At 41.3% G+C, this 21,427-nt stretch overlaps 3 protein-coding genes across 7 annotated transcripts in view; all 3 read right to left on the reverse strand.

Moving 5' to 3' along the window:
• Window positions 1-756: 756 nt before the first annotated feature.
• On the reverse strand, window positions 757-5,627 carry traf3ip2a (TRAF3 interacting protein 2a). Its single transcript, XM_035143365.1, has 10 exons — window positions 5,541-5,627; window positions 5,075-5,116; window positions 4,478-4,978; window positions 3,726-3,876; window positions 3,445-3,620; window positions 3,257-3,345; window positions 3,101-3,169; window positions 2,904-3,008; window positions 1,891-1,965; window positions 757-1,337 (listed from the first exon to the last, which is right to left on the reverse strand). Exons 2-10 carry the CDS (start codon window positions 5,088-5,090, stop codon window positions 1,191-1,193), a joined length of 1,329 nt encoding a protein of 442 aa, XP_034999256.1. The 5' UTR covers window positions 5,091-5,116; window positions 5,541-5,627; the 3' UTR covers window positions 757-1,190.
• Window positions 5,628-6,967: 1,340 nt separating this feature from the next.
• LOC118099930 (probable G-protein coupled receptor 139) lies at window positions 6,968-10,300 on the reverse strand. The gene is made up of 2 exons (XM_035144740.2): window positions 10,222-10,300; window positions 6,968-8,068 (listed from the first exon to the last, which is right to left on the reverse strand). Exons 1-2 carry the CDS (start codon window positions 10,298-10,300, stop codon window positions 7,059-7,061), a joined length of 1,089 nt encoding a protein of 362 aa, XP_035000631.1. The 3' UTR covers window positions 6,968-7,058.
• A 3,526-nt stretch (window positions 10,301-13,826) lies between these two features.
• fynb (FYN proto-oncogene, Src family tyrosine kinase b) overlaps window positions 13,827-21,427 on the reverse strand; it is a 71,542-nt gene continuing 63,941 nt past the window's right edge. For all 5 annotated transcript variants that reach the window (XM_035143678.2, XM_035143674.2, XM_035143677.2 and 2 more), the window contains 3 exons: window positions 21,248-21,401; window positions 17,585-17,716; window positions 13,827-15,463 (listed from right to left, as the gene is read on the reverse strand). In XM_035143678.2, the coding sequence (XP_034999569.1) occupies window positions 15,255-15,463; window positions 17,585-17,716; window positions 21,248-21,401 (495 nt within the window). In that variant the 3' untranslated portion in view covers window positions 13,827-15,254. The remainder of the gene's footprint in view (window positions 15,464-17,584; window positions 17,717-21,247; window positions 21,402-21,427) is intronic.

Genomic DNA, 21,427 nt, shown 5'->3' on the forward strand with positions numbered 1-21,427 from the left:
ACCATAATAAAACATCAGTAATAGAAGCTCAAGCTAAATGTTTAATGAGAGCTGTTGCACGAAGTCACAAAAGGCTGGGAGTGTTTTCATTTTGTGGAACATGCTGCCACCTTCTGGTTAAACACATGCTTCACCAATACACACTGATTCACTGTGGGGTAAGGCACTTGAACAATTTGAAGCTTTATATATGTTTATCATTTGATTAAAATAAAGACGATATCATGAATTGATAACATAAATTGACAAACTGTTGCTAGCTTGAATAAAGATGGCTACACTTTATATTTTTCTCTAACAATGCATCTAATTACTTAATATAATGAGAAAGGAGTCTTAGGCAGTGATGAACCTACAGAAAAAGATTATTTAACATTTACTTTGTTTCGTCATTCGTTATTTAATCGAACCTGTGACTATTGGACTTACATTTGTCAGGTTGCCAGAAAAACCTCTCTAAATTATGCACATTGAGCTTTTTGTCTGTTTTATTATTGTTTTTGTCCTTTAGTGAAACAATATAATAACAGTAGTAATAATACTTATGATAAGGACGAGGATCATTATTATTATTATTATTATATAGTAGTCCTATGTCAGGTCTTGTGTTTACAGTTTGTTCCACTGCCCGCAAGTGGCTAAAGAATGAACAAATGAAAGCCTGGTCAGCCACTCCAACAAACTGCCCAATCAGACACATCAGAGCAGCTTTTCAATACATGTAAATGAATGTGCATGTTGTCTTGTTTATTTATTTTTTATTAAAGAAGGATTTCAAAATGTACATGAGAACGCAGTCTGCACTTTCTTTTAAGAAGTAAGAGAATACAACAGATAATATCCAACACACAAAAAACATTTCTCCTTGGCTTCCTGCTCATTATATAAAGATGAAGGTTCTGATGGAAAATAACAGAGAGAAAATGATGTTCTCAGTCGAATTAAAACATGATTTTCTGATACATGATATGTTATGAGTTAGTTCTCATTTCAGACGTTATCATCGAGGACGTAGAATGAAAGGTCATCTGAAAACAAGTGACAAAAGGTAAAGGCTGTACAGCTCATCTGCTGCTGGAGTAACAGTCTTCATCGAAGCATGAGAGTCACACTGACAGAGTGGCGGGCTTCTGACAAAACAAACCGTGTCCTTTAAATGTGCTTCTGTATATCTCACTTCTCAGTTTGTCTCAGAGGGGCCGGACAGTGAGGGTGAGGTCACACCCCCGCTGTGGGATGATGTAGCGCTCCTCCCTGAGCAGGCGAAGCAGCAGGTCCTGTGTGTCCTGGGGCCAGCGGTAGATCCTGGTGCTCTGGAGCCAGTTGGGGACATGTCTCTGTGACACAGAAGAAGCACAGAGGGTCAGTTGGTAAAATCTCTTTTACAGGATCAGTTTGACATACCCCTCACCATATACCTGTAGGTCTTCCAATTCATGTTTGATGTAATTTCTTACATTCATCTTTTCTGTTATTTGCTGTGCTATAGCCACATCATGCAAGTTTTACTTGGGATGTCCAGAATGAGAGGATACATTCTTTTTGCAAAGTGAGCGAGTATTATAAACATTATTTCCAGTTAGGAGGAAAGTATTTTGAGCTTAGATTTAGTTGGATGTATATACTGGACTGCCGTACTCTTGTATGTATATGTATGTGAAGTGACCCCTTGTGTGTCCACTTAACAGAGGGTCAATCGTTCAACCTGCGTGCCAAAGTGTCCATGGGCAGAGTATGGAACCCCCAAATGGCCCCCAACAACTGTGCTGGCAGTGTGTGAGTGACGTGTGATAAAGAAAGTGCTGCACATAGATGCACATAGAGTGGTCATCAACACTAGTGCTAGATAAACACAGACCAATTACTTTTGACCACATTGCTTATACGTACCTTAGTTGCATTAGGAAACAGGACAGGTACCAGTCTGAAGTTCAGGCAGCCTTGTTGGATGAACTCATTTTGGATCTGTGCCATTAGCGAAAGAGGATATTCAGTGTTCGTAGAGCTGTACCACCGTAAAGTGTTTCAATTAATAAAACAGGCAACAAAATCAATGTTCGTTCCTACTATGAGCTGAATGAGAGCCACTGTGGCCTTCACATTACCCACTGAAGCATTCTTTATAGTCTGAGAAATGTAACAATGTAGACCATCCTACCTTAAAGAGTTCATAATACCACATCAGACCACTAGAGAACTGCGCTCCCACAATTCAGGCTTACTTGTCCTCCCTAAAGTCTCTAAAGGAAGAGTAGGAGCCAGAGCTTTCAGCTATCAAGCTTCTCCTGTCCTTTCTTTAGAATTTTGCTAATGTTGTTATTTTGTTGACGTGCTCTGTTTCACACAGCGTCTATTGCACTTCTGTCGTCCAGGGAAGAGGGTTTCTTCACCTGCCACTCTCTCTGAAGTGTTTTTCCTGTTAAATAGATTTATGGTGGTTTTTCCTCACTCTTGCTGAGGGTTAAGGACAGAGGATGTTGCACCTCATGAAGTCCTATGCCGTAAATTGTGATTTGTGAATATGGTCTAACCATATAAAATTTGAGTGATTGATTGACCGACAGTCGTGAAAGTGACGTTCATTTTCTCTTCTGATAACCATAAGATGCATCATCAATAGACAACAGGATTAGCAGACAGACTTGGACTAAGCAGCGTGGAGCTGTGGAAGCCTTACAGACAGTCTCAGCACCTGGGACACACTAAACACTGTGGGACTGTGAGTGAGAGGACACTGGGTGGAGCTGGGGAATGAAATGTCCTGTTTTCAAGTCCCAGGAGCCATTTCCTCATTCCCCTCTCCCACGTGGGAGGAGGGAGTGCAATGACATGATCCGACCACATGAGGGGATGTTGCAAGCAAATATTTTCTGGCATTTGACAGCTGTGGAGCAAGTGCTTACCTGATTGTGAATGTATTTAGTGTGCAGCCCATGGTCATCATCTCCATCTCCCTCCACGTCCTCTTTGTACCGGGGGCTGATGACCACAATGATGAGCACGGATTTCTGTGAAAAGGTATTATCTCATTGTCAGATTCAGCAGAAGACTACGTTATGAATTGATTTATTCTCTGCTCAAGTTGAACGGTCAGACTTACATCATTCAAATGTCTGTCCATCCATTTAGTGATACCCATTCTCCTGATTGGATTATCAAAGATGTCAATCTAATCGGAGGTTTAGAGGCAGTGTGTGAGTATTTGTATGGAAAATCCCCAGGAAGCAGAGGTGATGGGTGAAATGAATGTACTTACTGCTGGTTTGAATCCCTGATCAGTCAGAAACTTGGTAAAAACAATAATTTCGTTGGCTGTGTCCACTGAATACGTGATGAAAACACTCCCTGTCAATCAGTGAAACATCCTTAGCACACACATGCTTTAGGTTTAGTGGGAGAAACATCACAACAGCATGTTAATGCAGGGACCTGGATGTGACTTACTACACTCCTCAGGCAGGCTAATGGTCTTCCTGATCTCCCCTGTGGGAGGTCCTGGACCTGGCCGCAATGAGCAATTCACGCTGACCTCATGCATCACATCTCTAGGAGGCGCCATGCACTGAGGCGATGAGGCATTTGGGGCATCTTGAGGTTGTTGCCTTTTTTGGGAGACTCTCCTGTGAAGGGAATTAACAAGAAACATTTTGAGAGTGATTCATGTGAAAAGTATTGTATGAATCAACCCGGAAAATATTGGATCATCATGACAAACAGGACAGCACCTGCTCTCCTGTTGGTGGTCTTGAGGCTCGTGGTGTGGATCTGCTGGGAAGCCATGCTTATGATGACAAGAACGATAATTGTGACGGCGCAGGTCTCTCGGAGGACAACATGCACAATTTCTGGGAAAAGCCCCCTGCTTTGGATTGGGGCCTGCAGAGAAACATGGGAGTGCAGGCATGATTTACTAGTTTGGACCGATTTTAACACAACACAACACAATGAGCAGCAGCCAAACGATATCTAACAGGGTTGTCATGAAAACCAGATCTGTAAAGAATCTAATACTTTTTAAGTAAAGTCAATTTAACAGCAGAATTGGGTTGGTGTAGCCTGCAGTCAATATTACTCATGATTATCAATATTTTAAAAAACACCATTTTATATTTTTGGTATACTATTATGATATTATATAGCCATCTACTAATGACACTGGCTATTGGATAATTGCCATGGGACACTAGAAGTCTCCACTGAGACTGACAGATGAAATTATTTTAGGGTGAACCGCTCATTAAGACAGTGAGACCCACCTATTGAAAAGCAAGGGGAACATGAGGTATACAGTACACAAGGAAGTAATGCACTTGACGACAGACACAGCCTACAGCCATAGCTGCTCTGTGATGTTGTTAAATACATTCATCCTGTGTTCAGTGACTCTTCTATGTGTTATATAAATATATATCCTTCTAGAATCAGGTTGTCATATATTTAAAAAAAATCATGATTCTATTGATAACCAAATACTTACACTGAGCAGGGTATTGTGATGGGACATGGGGATGGGGATAGGAGGTGTAGTTATTGTCAGACATGAGTGGAAGAGGGGCCTCCAAGCATTCTGCCTCCTCCACAGAGAAGTCCTGTGGCCAGTTTGAAGGGCCTGCAAAGCCTCTACTGTGGTTCCCCCTGTGCTGCCATTCATAGAGTATCCCCTGCTCTCTGAGGCCATGAGGCCAAACGCCTGCAGGTTGGGGGGGTCTCATGTGTCCTAAGTGTGTTTGGGGTGTAAAGCTAGGTTCCGGGGAAGCACGGCAGGCGGCTCTGGATTCTTGCTGGAAGCGGCTCTCGAGGACTGTCCTCTCTCCGGCATCATATTCTCCAGGTGGTTCACAGCCATGGTCCTGTGGCCTTCTGCTGGTCTCTACATGTCCACTACACTGGTTACAAGGAGGAGGCCAGACCAAGTCCAGAGTGGAGGACGACATGCTCTCATCAGTCTCAACAGGAACACTCTGATGAGGGCAAGGTCCTGACAACAGGAGCGAACAAGAAGACAGGTTTGCACTCACAAGACATTTGGACAAAGTGGACAGATGTATGAGTCAGAGCAGCTTTTGTTTCCTACCTTTGAACGAGTCCATTTTTACAGCGCAAAAGTCTGTTGTCCCTGGTTATAGTGAAAATGAAAACAACGTTTAAGGAATTCAATACTGCACAAGTCCTTAAAGAGACACGTACACGGCACGAAGACAACTGTAGTTTCAGTCAAGAGATTCACATTCACTACACTTGTAACAACAAAGCCACTCCTAACGCCACTCTATCACCACAGAGGAAGAAGAAGTAAATAACAGATTGAGTATAATAATTAACAGAATAACGAGACATAAACTGCTCTGAAGAGTAGTTTGTACATGTTCCTAGGGTGTAACATATCAACTCGATACCTGCAAACAAGTACAAAGGTCAAAATCACTTAAAGTATGTCAAGTATTGTCTTCTAAAAAACATCTCCAAAGTTTCCAGGAAGTTTCCCCCTGTAAATACACATACATAGAATAAAGTAAACTTCATAAACTGCCCACACCTACCTTTCCATAGAACGTCTTATCCCTCAGCCACAGCACAAACCTGTTCTGCAGCCGACAGGAAACATTCCCACTGCTTGTCCTTTTCTGTTTTACGCAAAGCTCACAAGCCTCGTGACTCATTTATGTAAATAATGCGGGGCATGAGACTGCGGCTGCCAATCAGGTTGTTTCTTCAGCAGGAGCATTCTGCAGCCGGCCAGGTTGAACTGTTGTCATGATTTGAAATGTGTCAGGCCTCACTCTCAACCAACCCTTGAAAAAGACAACATCCTCAAGCAGTAACTTACAATAAGACGACTAGAAAACAACTCACTTGATATGTACATGAATATAATTTACACATTTATTCAAATTTTTACAAACAAATGACGTAACAAGTGACAATACTACTGAACTTCATCAGTTTTGGATTAACAGTGAAACATTATCAAAGCTAATAGACAACTTATTTTATGACACTGCCACACAGGACCTACATGACTAAGAAAATACAATTAAATACCAAAGACTAACATCCTATGGCTTTTATGGATTTTTACTTGATCACATCTATTGTTACAATGAGTGCGTATTTCATGCATTTATTTCACATGTGTTGTATAATCTACGAGACAAAGAGTCTATTGTCAGGTCTGTGAGTATGTAGGTGGACACACTAAAAGTCAACACAGCCTGCTAACCTCATGGTATAAAGTTATCACCATCTTATAGTGCATGCAAACATTAATCAGCACAAAAACTACAGATGAGCTTGATGGGAAGGTCATACGCTCACAAAGCAAACTATTGGACATTTTTTTTACCTGATGATGATGATGATGATGCAAGATGAATTGTTTAGGGATTATAAAAGATATTGAAAATGAATTCTGTGTGAGGCAAGATTCCGAGAGCAGTTATCTCAAAACCAAAGAGGTCGACCTCATGTGGCAATAGTGAAAAAGTAAAGTCCTTAGAATACATTGTCCGGGAACAATGAATAATATTACAATTGTTTTGAACAACCAGCAGAACCTGCTAATGGATGAAAGGTCAGAGAATCACCAAAGTCTTAAGGCTTCATTCTTTGGAGACCAGATTTCACGGCAATCCACCAAAAAGTTAAGTCTTGTGGTTGAAAGGACCAACACTGCAATCCTGAGAGTTTCTCTGCTAGCACGGCTAAAAACACCAATTATGAGATAACTTTTACTAGTTGATTTCTCCACAGCTTTTGTTTAGTTTTCATGGACATGGATATGCAGTCAGCAGCAGCTGTGTTTCAGGAGGTAGAGTGGATCAATTATATAGTAGAGGGGTGGTGGTTCAATCCCCAGTTCAGCATGCCTTGTGCGTGTGTCCAGGTGTCCTTGGCCTCGCTGAGTTCTTTGTGACTAGAAAAGCTCTATATATAGGAAGTCTATTGGCATGGTTCCATTTTCCGTTTTCTGTAAAATTACACGTCCAAGGTCAAGGCTAAACCTTTAGGCTCCAACGATTATACCCATTATGATATTTGTCTTTTCTTCTGGTTCCTTTCTACTCTGTCTGTTTGAGATTAGTAAGCTTCACAGTCACAGGGTTGTTGGATGGTGACGCCTTATGATCCATCACTGAGAAAACTCTCATGGTAGTATGGGTGAGAAAAGAGCCCAGCTCACGTGCCTTTGCCTTACAAGTCACCACCTGGACCAGCTCCCGTCGAAAGCGCCGGCTGACCATACAGTAGAGCAGGAAGTTGGTGGTGGAGTTAAGGTTCTGCAGCATGTTGGCTAAGTCTCCGGCCACATTGATTGGGATTCTGTAGTCGTCCCTGTCAAAGTACTCGTTGTTGTACTTGGTTCTAAGGATGCAGTATGTGACAAAACGAGGAAGGCTGAGAACAACAAAGGTCACAGAAACAGTGCCCAGCAGCAGAATGGTCCTCCTCAACATGCCTCTGGTGCTCCTCCCATGCATGACGCGGCGCTCCTCCTTGGTGAAGAGGTTGCTGGCACGGCAAAGATGATATCCTATGAGGTAGTTGAAGATAATGACCAGGACAATGGGTATTCCTCCAGAGAGGAAGGTGGTTATCCACACTATAACAGTAGTGTAGGTCTCATCGCGGTAATGACACCTGGGCTGTGTCACATTCTCCCCGTCCACAAGGGAGGAAACAGGTGTGACATTATTGATCCAGCCCAGTGGCACAGAGACAAGATGTGACACGAGGACAACAGCAATACAGGTCAGTTTAGTGACCCAGGGCTGGGAGAAGTGCTGCTTGGCTACTGTGCTGCGGAGGACAAGGTAGCGCTCGATGGTGAATATCACCACTATCCAAGAGGAGCTGCACAGTGATCCATACTGCAGGAATCCCAGGATGCCACACCAGGGTTGGGAATGCCAGAAGGGCCGCAGTAGCCAAAAGGTGAGGGTCAGGTCAAGAAGGATCACCCACACCAGGTAGAAGGTGTCCACAATGGCCAGACAGCTCAGGTAAATGGTTGCTGTGTGGGACATCCCACAGTTACGGAAGCAAACCATATAGAATGTGAAGAGGTTGGCTGGAAGGGAAAGGCAAGAATACAGAAGTTTAGATAAATACACACCGCTTGTCTGGTGCTACATGAAGTTGTTAAAGATTAATTTACCAATATACATTTTTTGGCAACTTGGAGGCAGCAGCAGCAAAAAATGCATCTGACACAGCATCATCCAGTTATGGCAGATGTGTCAGCAAACAACTGCTTTCTTAAACATCCTGCAGACATTAAGATATTTCCAGGAATCATTTTAATTTATTGTGGCTCACTGACAAACTGTCCAATCCAAGTCCATCAAGCAGTCTAGTCTGATTTACCTTCAGTCTGGTCTTCACCAGCCAACTTTGTCCGTCTGGTTTGTGGTGTTGGGCAGGTAGTGTCCAAAAGGTTTTTTCTTCAATCTCAAAGTTTTGATAATAATAATAATAATAATAATAATAATAATAATATAAACTTTATTTGTAAAGCACATTTCATACAAGAAACTCTTGTAAAAGTGCTTTACATACAATATAGATATAAATAAAAGCATGATAAAATGTAATTCAAATAAGAAGAGAACACATTTTAAGAAACATAAGAACATGTTTAAATTACATTTAAAAGAAATAAAAAAGATATTAAAAATGCAGAAACAAAGTGATAAAATTATAAGAGCACAAGCAAGTATAATATCTAGTTAAAGGCTGAAACAAAGTTTTCTTTTTAAGACGTTCAATGAATTAGCTGTTCTGATTTAGCAGCAGTCTGCTCCCCAACTTTGGAGCGTAATTTACAAAAGCTTTTCTTTCGGCTGTTGCTGGGAACCTCTTATAGACTTGCTGCAGATGATTCAAGAGGGGACATAGTTAACTAGAGAGTCAGCTATGTAACTCTGTCTTAGCCCATTCAGAGCCTTGAATATAAGCAAGAGAACCTTAAAGTCAGTCCTCTGTGTTACGGCAACTAGTGCAGAGCAGCTTCAACTGGACTTATGTGTTCTCTCCTCTTGGTTCTGGTTTTATTTGCTTTTATTTATTTATTACTAAAAATCAGCTGCTTTTTACTTCTATATCAGAGAGTAGTTTATGAGAACTGTAGAGATGGGCTATAACCTGTGTCAATTCATGAACTTTCCCAGTATCACACACAGCAGGGGCATGCCGTCAGGACAAGCATGGCAGTGCTTGAAAACCAGCTCAAAATGGACAGTGGAGTGATAAGCTGCATTTTGACCAAAAGTACCAGGAAATTTCAGTCTCTGGAAATTTTGTCAATGAACTAAAATGTTCCTGCAGACTGTTGTGTGCCTGCATTTCCAGCGTGGTCTAAGGACCAGGGGGAGATAAGGCGGTTAGGCTGACATATGATAACGGCTACAACAAGCTGTTCGCTCCAGTCTAAAAGTCCATGGTAATGTAGAAGAATATACAACACCGATGACACTGTATGTGCAACACTATAACAACAGCAAACATGGAGGAGAGGCAAATTGCTAGTGTTGTCCAGCAAAAAGAGTTTGAAATGAAATGCGTGGTCTCTGTGGACACGCACAGAGTTCATGCAAAAATTCCTAGATCCTGGGAAAAGTTCCTACAATGGAAATGCAGCTATACTGAAATCTCTCTATACATCTGATCTTAGAACAATAATCTGTCCTATAAAATATGTCGTTATATGTACATTCATCTTGTAGCGTACTGCGCCCTTGTGGCTGCACTAGGACTTACGGCCACTGCAGGTATAATTTCTGTCAGTAAAAATTGCTTCAACAGACTTTTCTTTCTAAGTGTTAAGAGGCAGAAGTAAACAATCGTATGACACTGATTTATCATTGTGGTGCAATATGTGGAAAAGCATATAGCACCAACAACAATGTGCTTAATGCAAGTAGACAAGTAGATGCCAGGTTTTTCATCTGAATGTGGTTTTGAATGTAAATGTATCTCCCAGGCTCCTTCCATGTCCTTATAATAGGCCTGCAGCCATGTTGGTAAGTTATTAATAAATAGTTTGGACCCGAATGCTGTGAGGGCAGTGAGTCATATTGTGTGCATGGGAGTTATCTGAGAGTAGAAGTGATAAAATTAATAAGTTATTAATAACTTACAAATGCTTTTTGTGTTTTGACACTGATGATCCCCAACAACACCTATTCAGACATGGAAAAGCCAAAGATTAATGAAGCTACAAACCTGGAATACCCATGATGCAAAGTGAAGGGTAGTAGATCTTCTGAACAGTGACAAAGATGTTGACGCTGGCTTCCTCCATTTCACTGCCAGGCAATTTCTCACATGCTAATACCTGCAATAAAGCCATTAGAGGCGGATGAAGAGCTGTTATTGATTGGCCACAGAGAGCGGAGGTACGGTGAACAAATACTGGTAAAGGTCTATTATACACATTGGAGCTTTTTATCAGTTGGCTTGATTTCACATTTAAAATTAGCAAAACTGAAGGTAAATACAAAACATCAACTACATGACTGCAATGTAAAATGTGAATTCAGGAAGAGTCTTTACATCTTAGAAATATGAATTTATTAAGCTTTGGATATGTATCTAACATACATTTGGTCTGGTCCAGAGAGATCATACTGCTTCTTACACGTTACAGCAAAAAAACTGAACTTAGTCATAAAAGTTCGACTTGGCCATCAAGCTAATAAATGCTGGGTGAAAATGAATCAGTCAGCTTTGATTGGGTCTCACCTGAGAGTCACTGAGAAGAAAGCAGTGCAGTTTTCATTACAAGTTCTTTTTTTCAATCAAAACTGCCTGTAGGTCTAAGTTACATAATAACAGCATCCACATTTATCCTGATCATTAACAGATCATAATGGCTATCTGTCTAATGGTTGTTTTTCAAGACTGACGAAAAGTTGACAAAATAACCTTTAAAAAACTAAGGAAAGTTACAATGTTTCATTTATCCTTTTGACCTTTCTGTGCATTATTAAAAATGATACAGGTTATTTATCTTCATCTGGGCGAAAATATGTGATCAGTGATAAATGAAACAGACATACCTGGTGTGTGTGTTTCCTCCTTGGTGTCCTCCCGGGACTGGAAAGGTTTCATGCAGAAGTGGCTCTGTCCTCAGAGGTGCATGTCTGCTGGACACGTTTCCACAAAGACAAGACTATCAGTGATAAGAGGAGGATGTGTGAGACAGCTTCAGCTGCTGCCCTTATAGAGCTTCAGGAGGAGGGATTCACATGGTCCATGAATTAGGTGAGGCATCCACTCTTCCTGAAGGAGATACTCAGTGTGATACTCAGTGAAACCAATGGCTCATAAAAATGAAACAAAATTGTGAATTAAAATTGTTTTTTTCCTTGTATTTAAAATTAGATTTTATATATTTTTGATGAATCAACTTTAAGTGGTGATTTTTGTAGGAAATTCTTTTGCAAAACTATCTTTTGATTTGAAATAATGTTCTTTGAAAGCCAACTGTTACATTTCATTTCATTCAGCTGACGCTTTTATCCAAAGCGACTTACAATAAGTGCATTCAACCATGAGGGTTGAACAACAAGAACCCAGAACAACAAGAATCATGTAAGTACATTAGCTTCAAAAAGCCAAACTACAAGTGCAACATGTAAGTGCCATATAAGTGCAACTAAACAGAATCCCAAAAATATATTTAAACACCAGAGTTGATGGTGGTTTATTAGACATCATCTTCTTAACCAAGGTGTAGTCGGAAGAGATGTGTCTTTAGTCTGCAGTGGAGGATGTGTAGACTTTCTGCTGTCCTGATGTCAATGGGGAGCTCGTTCCACCATTTAGGAGCCAGGACAGCAAACAGTCATGGTTTTGTTGAATGGCTAGCTCGCAGTGAGGGAGCAGCAAGCCGATTGGCCGATGCAGGGCGGAGTGGACAGGCTTGGGTGTCAGGTTTGAATATGTCCTGGATGTAGACTGGCACGGTACGCAAGTACTAGTGTCTCGAAACGGATGCAGGCAGCCACTGGTAACCAGTTAAGGGAGCAGAGGAGCGGAGTAGTGTGAGTGAACTTAGGTTAAAGACCAGTCGAGCTGCTGCATTCTGGATGAGCTGCAGAGGTCGGATGGCACTCGCAGGTAGACCGCCAGCAGAGGGAGTTACAATAGTCTAGGTGTGAGATGCCAGGGCCTGGACCAGAACCTGTGCTGCCTTCTGAGTGAGAAGGGGGCGTATTCTCCTGATGTTGTGCAGCATGTATCTACAGGAGCAGGTTGTTGCAGTAATGTTGGCAGTAAGGGAGAGTTGGCTGTCGAGTGTCACACCCAGGTTTCTAGAGGTCTGGGTGGGGGCTAACATGGAGTTGTCAAAGGTAATAGTCAGGTCATGGGTGGGAGAGTCTTTCCCTGGAAGGAAAAGTAGTTCGGTCTTGTAAAGGTTAATTTTCAGGTGGTGTGCAGACATCCACTGAGAGATGACAGTCAGACAGGGAGAGATTCCTGCTGCTACCTGTGTTTCAGATTGGGGAAAAGAGAGAATTAGTTGGGTGTCATCTGCGTAGCTGTGGGAGGAAAAGCAATGTGAGTGAACGACAGAATCGAGAGAGTTGGTGTACAGAGAGAAGAGGAGGGGACCCAGGACGGAACCATGAGGGACCCTAGTAGTTAGAGGACGAGGTTCTGACACAGATCCTCTCCAAGTTACCCAGTAGGTACAGTCATTGAGGTAGGATGAGAGCAGGGACAACAGCAACCCCATATTTTTTTATTCTTGTGATAGGAACAACTGGCCCACCTAGCTCCTCCTTGTTTCACATCTTTTTGAGGCGAGTGTGAACTCTGGGAAATAAAGCATGCATTGCAAATCTTCTCAGCTCATGAGTTGATAAACGAATGACTTTGGGTGGGCCACTCAGCGACAATCAGAAATCTGTCCTGAAGATACTTAAACGCTTTCTTTTCTCGTATTATTGTCATACATGTTGTTAATGTCTTTAATCATTATTAAAACTATTACTACATCGGTTCCACCATTTGATCTTATTTTGTCTTTTAATTATTTTACGTTATTTTATGTCTTCTGCATATTTAACCTTGTTTATATCTAAAACATATTGATCTTTTCTTACTTATCTCTTGAAAGATACACATTTGTTATTAGGGCAGAACCTGATTATATTTAATACTGGGTTAATTTTAATTAATGTGTATATCTCAAATAACTGAGAAATAGATTGATTACACTTACAGTCTTTGCCCAAATATTTTAAAGTTACAATCTCACAAGGCCAAGAGAAGTACAACATTTTAATTCTATCAACGCAAACACAGGCACAGAGCAAATCATGCACAAGAGTCGACTGATTATCTGCCTCTTCAACTAACGATGAAGTTAATTGATATGAAGCATTTTTGAAATTGTTATTTTCTTGAATCCGATTGCAGATAAAATAAATCAATGAAAGAATGTGTTAGTTTGGCTCTGATGCAGCAGCCTCACCCTGTCTGAAGTCATCACTCTGTGGTCTCCATTAATGATAGTTTGTATGTCATGAGTAATCCATATCAATACTGAAGTCCAATATTTACACAGATAGATACTGAAGAACACATTTCCTTAAGGGAGCAGTAGTATCCACCTGCAGACCACAATACAACAAACCACGCCCTCTATAAGTAACACATATCACTGGTCAGCTTCAACTGGTTAGGGTCACAGTGCTGGTCTCCACTCCTGTCATCTGAGTCGCAGTGAGACCCTTCCCCGGAGGAACAGGTCCAGTGAGCGACACACACGCAAAAGGCAAGTATACAAACACTGGCATGTAGAAAAGAAGTGTCTCGGAAAGAGTGTAAAATGTTTATTGTTCTTTTCTGAATTTCAAACGCCAAATCACTGAATTAACAAAACAAGTTATATTAAAAAATGGAAATGAAAGATATAAAGGAAGGAAGTTAGCGACACTTCAAAAATATTTAGCCATACAACTGAAAAAAAAGGGCTTTTCCTTTGTCATGAAACAATCTGCTGTAAGACCTGATCCGGACTGGGTTCAATTCTTTTTCAAATCAGTGGTTTTATTTATGAACTTGAACCTTAAAATCCTTCTTCTATTCAGTTTTTGTGCATGAATTGGCCCCAAAACTCCTCTGAACCAACAGAATAACTGACTCTTGAAGGATCACTTAAAAGGTTAAACAAGAAACATAATCTGTAAAAAAAAACTATAACAGAGTCAAATACTGATCGAATAAAACCTTGTCAGTTAAACATTAAAGCAGAAATAACTGAGAAGGTGAGTTGGTCCAGGTTCGGCTGCAGGTCAGCACCCTGCAGGCTCAAGTGGACGATGTGCAGAAGACAAGGGAAAACACGACAGTCCACACACACATCCCCCAAAATAAGAACACAAGAGTGACAGCTCGAGTAAAGGAAGTCAACCTTTCTTTCTTCCAGTTAAACAAAAAAAAACACGTATGGTACAAAGACAGAAATATTCCACCCACATTGTCTCAAAATTATAAGCGAGGAGGGATATGTTCCAAACCCCTGTGACAAACAGTTTATCCTGTTCCATACAGCAACATTCTAACAACTACCGCTCTGAGGAAGCTTTGGAAGGGAGCAAGAAAAGAGAAGAAAGGCAGATGGAGGACTGCATCATGCTCGTCCAGAGAAGCCTCAGCAACACCATGAACTGAAAAGTCAAGAATAAAGCAATAAACTGAGGGTGAGTGATTTTACATTATGGCAACAAATTGAAACTTGAGGCTTCCAATTCAATCTCTAGAAAATAATACATGGACTATAGTATAATACACGTACAGATTAACTGTGCCCGCTCAGGTGCTCGTCTTCCTTTGCCTTTATTATTTTTATAATTATTATTTTGTGCAGGAGAAAATAAAATTCTTATACGGAAGCAAACAAATAAACTAAAACAGGCCTTTTATTTACATTGAATACATGTATTTCATTGCATTATCACAACCCCACTTGTTTCTGTCCATCCTTCATCCCTCAGCTTCCCTTATTATCGCAGTTGCAGAGTTCAGACAACAGGGGGTGTGTCAGAGACTGAGGGTTGTGTTTTCTGGGGCTTGGTGTAAAACGGAAATACTGGGTTGAGCTGAGGAAGCTGTACAAATCCCTAAAATGCAGGCCTAGCCAGGAGGGTTCCAGAGTTTTTTTTAACAGCACGGATTCGGTCAATGTGGTCCCAGCCCTGAGCCGCCCCCCCCCCACCACCAGATAGACAGAGTTTGCAGGGGGCCTAGAGGTTGTCCCCGGGCTGGTACTGAGGCTCAGTGGCTGTAAAGTAGTCCTCCAAGAAGGCCTGCAGGTACTCGAAGGTGGGCCGCTCCTCTGCGTCCTTCTTCCAGCACTGCAGCATCAGCTCGTGCATCGAGATGGGGCAGTCCTGAGGGCACGGCATTCTGTAGCCCCGCTCCACCTGCTCCAGCACCTCGCGGTTGTTCATCCCTTGAAAAAGAAAAGAAAAAGAGTGTGAGTAAGCATAACCAGGGGCTCCTACACTGATCCGTGTGGCAGCTCCGTAGAGACCAAGCACTTTGACAGTGAGCGTTAACATCCCAGTGGCACCAGTCCTAACATCTTGAATCTGTAAAAGCCTTTTAACAAGACAAGTAGCTCATTTAAACAAATAGGTCCACTGAGACTAGAAGTAATAAGTTATAATTATTCAATTACAATTTAATTCAATTATTCAAGTAACTTCATGTACTTGTTTGTGTAATTTGAATGTCACTTTTTCACTTACTCAAGAAGATTTGGGGAGAAAAATGTATATTATACTCTGTGGAATTCACTACTTGTATCCATTTGTAGTGTTTATCCATATGGTATTAAACGCACACTCCTTTTGTGCTTTCCTTTGCAAATTTCTCTAACTATATATGTTTATGTGTATATGTATATGAGTGGTCGTCCTCCAACCAGAAGGTCGGCAGGTCGATCCCAGTCTTCCCCATCTTGATGCTGAACCCCCGAATTGCCCCTCAGAGAAAAAAATTTAATAATTGCTGCTAAAAGATGCACTGTATGAATATGTGTGTGAATGGGTGAATGGCAAACTGTACTGTAAAGCACTTTGAGTGGTCATCAGGACTAGAAAAGCTCTGTATAAATACAGACCATGTACCATTCCTAGTGATCTTGGGATGTGAAAGCTGATCTGAGAACAGCTACCTCTGAGCTGACAATGTAAACTCTGTGTATACTGTCCTGCTCACACATTCAACACTAAACATCTGCAGTATGTTAGTGTGGCAGTTGACCATGCCACAGGGCTCTCACCACAGCAGCCAGAGACAAACCATTCACTCCTCAACATTTTCACTTGCTTTATTACTGAGCAAACATAAATTCCAAACAAACATAACCTTTTTCAGGTTTATTGGCTCTGCTCAGTCTCTGTGTCCACTCGTGTGTCTCTGTCCGTGACTCTTGTGTCTCAGTTCTGAGTGTCTCTTTGAGGCAGCTCAGCCACTGCCTTTTAAACCTGAGGACCAATCAGCTAACAGCTCTCCCCTGTGCTAACTGATGCTCTGTTGTGCAGGTGAAGGTGCTCTCCCAGCCCCCTCACCTCCACAATTAGGTGTCAAACCTAAGACTTCTCTGGCTTTCTCTCATAATCTAAATACAAGAAGTGAGCCATCCTGCTAAAGATACACTGCAGCATGTCGTTAAATCAGGACGGATGACCATGGACTCTGGCAAATGACGTCACCAATGCAAAATGGCAGCGCTCATATCCGGGATATTTTGGATTTATCTTTGTACAGTGGGAGAAAAATGGAGAAGAGTCGTCCATCTTTACATACATGATCCTCTGGGTACTTTGCATATTTGATATAAATCATAAACCAACCTTAAGCATGTGAGGGAGTAAAAACATGTATGGGATGGTGCAAACCAAAGAAGTGCAGCATTAAAAATGTGTTTACTTACTGATAAAATAAACTATATCATACTTTTATGTGTTCATGATCATAGCTATGATATAATATGTAATGTATACATATGTATAATGTATACATATACGTAATAATATAATTTGCGACTAATATTATTTTGCTAATAACTAATCATGAGGTGACGATGTTACAATACATCACAAAGTGACCGTAAATACAGAACATGTGTTCTCTTATTTACCTGAATACCAGTATGCCCACATACAATAAAAGAAGCACAATGCCGATATTGGAGTAACAGATATCTGCTAACACATGTGTTAGCATGATGCTACTCCCTCAGCTGTCCTCCTCCCTGCAGCACAACCAGCTCCACCTGAAAAAACACGTGTTCTCTCCCTCTAAAGACACTCTCAGATTCTCCCTCACTTTCTCTTTTTGGTTCTGTCTGAAATTGAACTTGTCCCACTGCTGAGTGGCAGAGCTAATGGGTTATCTCATATTTTGGCAGGGAAAGTACTGTCTCAAACAGCAGGAACGGCCCCCTGATGTCAACTCTGGGTTTCATATGAGACGTTTGTCCTCATTAGACCACTTCACTGACATGTTCCCAGTGGTTTATGGTGAAAGCTGAGCCACACTGAGCCTCTAACTTCAGTCCCCTCACCTGGGTAAGGCACCCGGCCCTTGGTGACCTGCTCCGTGAGCAAGATGCCAAACGACCACACGTCTGACTTGATGGTGAACTTCCCGTACAGCGCAGCCTCCGGAGCGGTCCACTTGATGGGGAACTTTGCACCTGCAGGAGAGCAGTGAGACGAACAGAGCATGTCAGTAAATGTGTGTCACATGTCATCTTCTCTTGCTCGTGACAAAACATGTAAACATGTAACAGAATCAGGTTTCTGTGCTGCTCTATTTGTTTGTTCTTCACTTCGAACTATTACCTTTATTTAGGTTGTGCTGCTCAGCCTCTATTCTATCTCCTGTGACTCTATTGCAGTGGTCACCAAAGAAAGGCAGGTATGCAAATGTATCTATTCAATGAACAATATTCACATTGATATCAATTCATATTAACAGCAACTGTTCAATGCACAATATTTATCTTTTCAGTTCAACAACATGTTCTGCGAGGAGCTGCTTCTGCAGCACAATGTTTTTACATATAGCCTTTGCCTTGAATTTGACTATAAATATGACTATTTCCTTGTATAAAAGTGTATGAAGTCCTGTGTACTCAAATAAATACCAGTACTAGACAGTATGAAGCCGTGCATCTTTCACTCCTGCAAATATTTCACGATAAAACCCCTTTTTTTTTATAACAAAAGAATGGATTTGGTAAACAGAAATGCTGGAGTACTTATTTTGAATCTTATACAGAAAGTGTTGCAACCATTTATGCTTGTGACATAAATTGAACAGATAAACATTAAAACTCAGGTGAAAGATCATTTTCTCAGTTTATTCTTCTGTGAAACACAACGTTCATCTGACTATGACACAACCGTATTTCCAACACTTCCCGAACCCGTTTCAAAGTAAGAGCACTCCAACGTTTCACTTTCTGAATCCATTCATTTGTTCTAACGGGGCTTTAATTGTTATCGCAAGAGCAGAAGAAGCACGTCTTCATACCATAGTGTCCTGGTGTTTAGTTTAGTACATGATCTCAGCGGACACACTGCGCGTGTGAACAACCGACAACCGACACACAGCTGATCTGCGGAGTCCAGAGAGTTCGGGGATCGACAGTGAAGGTTTTAGAGATCAACCGGTAGATCGCGAAAGACGGGTTGGCTGACCACTGCTCTAGAGCAACTCAATAAGTCTAAAATCATTTTTACATTCAGTATGGCAATTAATATTAAACTATATGTACTTTATCTTCCCACCACTAAATAGGATGACTATGAGGCAACTTGAATATTTCCTGAAAATGTGGGCTCTGCAGGTGAGAAGAGGTGCTTTGGTATGAGTTGTGTCCACTCTGGTAAGTGGGTGACCCTAATCTACAGTCGATTAGAGTCAGCGTTTAGTAAATAGTTAAACTACTTGCCGTCACAGGCAGTTGGCCATGTGTGCACCATTGCCTGTAGCTGTGCACCTTTGTGGAGTGTGTTTCCTCTAGTTTAAGTGCTGACCATCTCCCAGTGATAACATCCTGGGTTTTATGGAGAGCGCTGGCTGATGCCACAACAATAAAGTTGAAGACTTATTACAGTTGAAGACAGGAATGTTTATATATTATGCATGTGCACTATTACATTCAATTATGTTTTTAAAATGGAGAATGTTTTTATGCTGGAAAAACCTTCCTCCATGTAAATGAGACGGTTTTTGGTTACGGATCGGACAATTTTTCGGATCAGAAGTTTCATATGAACTTAGAAAAAACCTACACTTCTCATAATAAAATAATACTTCTATAAGTTAGTGTTTTGCTCCTTTGATTCCTTGTAGAGCTGCCTGAAACGTAAAGTTATTACCATCCACAAAGACAGCAGGAACTCACAGCTACAGCTGCAGCTGTGCACATAGCTGCGAGTGGCATTCAATGCAGCTCTCTCAAACTCTCAAACTTCTCAATATTCTGTTTACCTGACACTGTGGTGGTAGCGCGGTTGCGCTACCACCACAGTGTCAGGTAAACAGAATATTGACTGAATCAATTCTACAGGTCATGTCCCTTTCAATGTGGGGCCATGCTAGATGTATTGCCATTGTCATGCGGCTTTCATGTGGCACAACGCTCACATACCTCAACTGTTTTGTTCACCACCTTTCTTCTGTCATCCGTATATTTAACTGGAAAGCCTAAATACTCTCATATGTGACTTAAATGATGCAGTTTGCTCCTCCAGTAGCCATGGCTTTAACCATCAACTGCTTTTACCATGCACAGTTCATGTGAACACAACTGCTTTGATTTAACTGCATCTCTGCATTGAAATTTACGTAATTACTTTAAAAAGTGAAAGCGACATTAAAAGTAAATTTGAATATGTAAACTTTGCATTTAATTGGCTGCTCACATACGCTCTGAACCATGGGGGTTGATCCATTTGGATCACAAATCATTACTGGTCCATTACACAGCTAGTTGAGGTTGATCTTTGTTTAGGTTTAGAAAGTAGATCACTTTTAAAGCATGTGTTTATGTGTCCTTTATCAAGCAGGGAAGGAGAGATGTAATTGAGCTGTACCGTTTCTGCTTGACTGCAATTAAGTGGGTCGTTTGGACTTGACTGCATCTCTGCCTCTTCTACTTCAAGGCTCCTGTGAGTCCTGCACTTTGGGCCTTATCTTCTAGTGACACACCAACTGGCCCAAGCTGCACTCTGACAGCCTCTGTTCAGTTCTCTGGGGCGGTGTTTTGGAGTCAAGTGCAGAGTGCACAAGTTAATCTGTTTTTTCTAATTTCTAATTTAATATAATGTGAATATGTGCACCATGTGCATATAACTCACACCAGTGGGAAAGAGTACATTTTTTTATAATGGAAAAAATACCACACTATGGTTGTATGCCTTCGCCCACCAGTGCAATTGTCATCGTTATAAATTTGTTTGACAGATTCATTGTGACCATAACCTTTGTCCACTGAAAAATATGAGTCCAAGTGACAACTGATCTTTTGAAGTTGAAGAAAATATCTTGAGATACACATTCAAGAGGCCAAAAACATGTTTTGTGAGGCCACTGAGACCCTGTCCTCTGACCACAAAAATCTAATCAGTTCATCTTTGAGTCCAAGTGAATGTTTGTGCCAAATATGATCTTAAGATATCACACAATTTGTGAGGCCACTGTGACCTTCACCTTTCACCTATGGCTACCAGAATGAAATCTGGTCATCTGTGAATTTAAGTTAATGTTTGTACCTAATTTGAAGAGATTCCGTGAAGGAATTCCAGAGATATCAAATTTACAATAATGGGACGGATGGACAACCAGAAAACCACTGGTTTATTAACAAATAAATGAATGTAGATTGTCAATGTCGGCAACTATTGATAAAGGACATTGCTAAAAATTGCTTCGCTTATCATTAATGGTTGGTTTGGATAAAATAAACCGTTCCCAAGACACAAAAAAGCCAATCCAGTCCCACTGTCAGTAGAAAAAACACAAATTTTCTTGGAAACTCCGGAGCAGCGAGACTGACTGACTGTGATTTCATTGCTATTTGCTCGTCATTTTGATTGAAGCACATTGAGACAATATTCTCTATAACCGAATGCAGTCATCATGTGAATGAATGTGAGTGTGAACATCAACAACATAATGTGTGTATGTGTGTGAGTGAGGAGTGGCTGAGCCCCACCTTGCCGAGCAGTATATTCATTGTCTTCAATGAGCCTGGCCAGGCCAAAGTCTGCGATCTTGCACACCAGATTGTCTCCCACCAGGATGTTGGCGGAGCGCAGGTCTCGGTGGATGTAGTTCATCCTCTCAATGTAGGCCATGCCTGCTGCCACCTGCAGCACAGTGAGCACACTGCATC

Source organism: Hippoglossus stenolepis, chromosome 20 (assembly GCF_022539355.2).
Source record: "Hippoglossus stenolepis isolate QCI-W04-F060 chromosome 20, HSTE1.2, whole genome shotgun sequence".
Taxonomy (NCBI): domain Eukaryota; kingdom Metazoa; phylum Chordata; class Actinopteri; order Pleuronectiformes; family Pleuronectidae; genus Hippoglossus; species Hippoglossus stenolepis.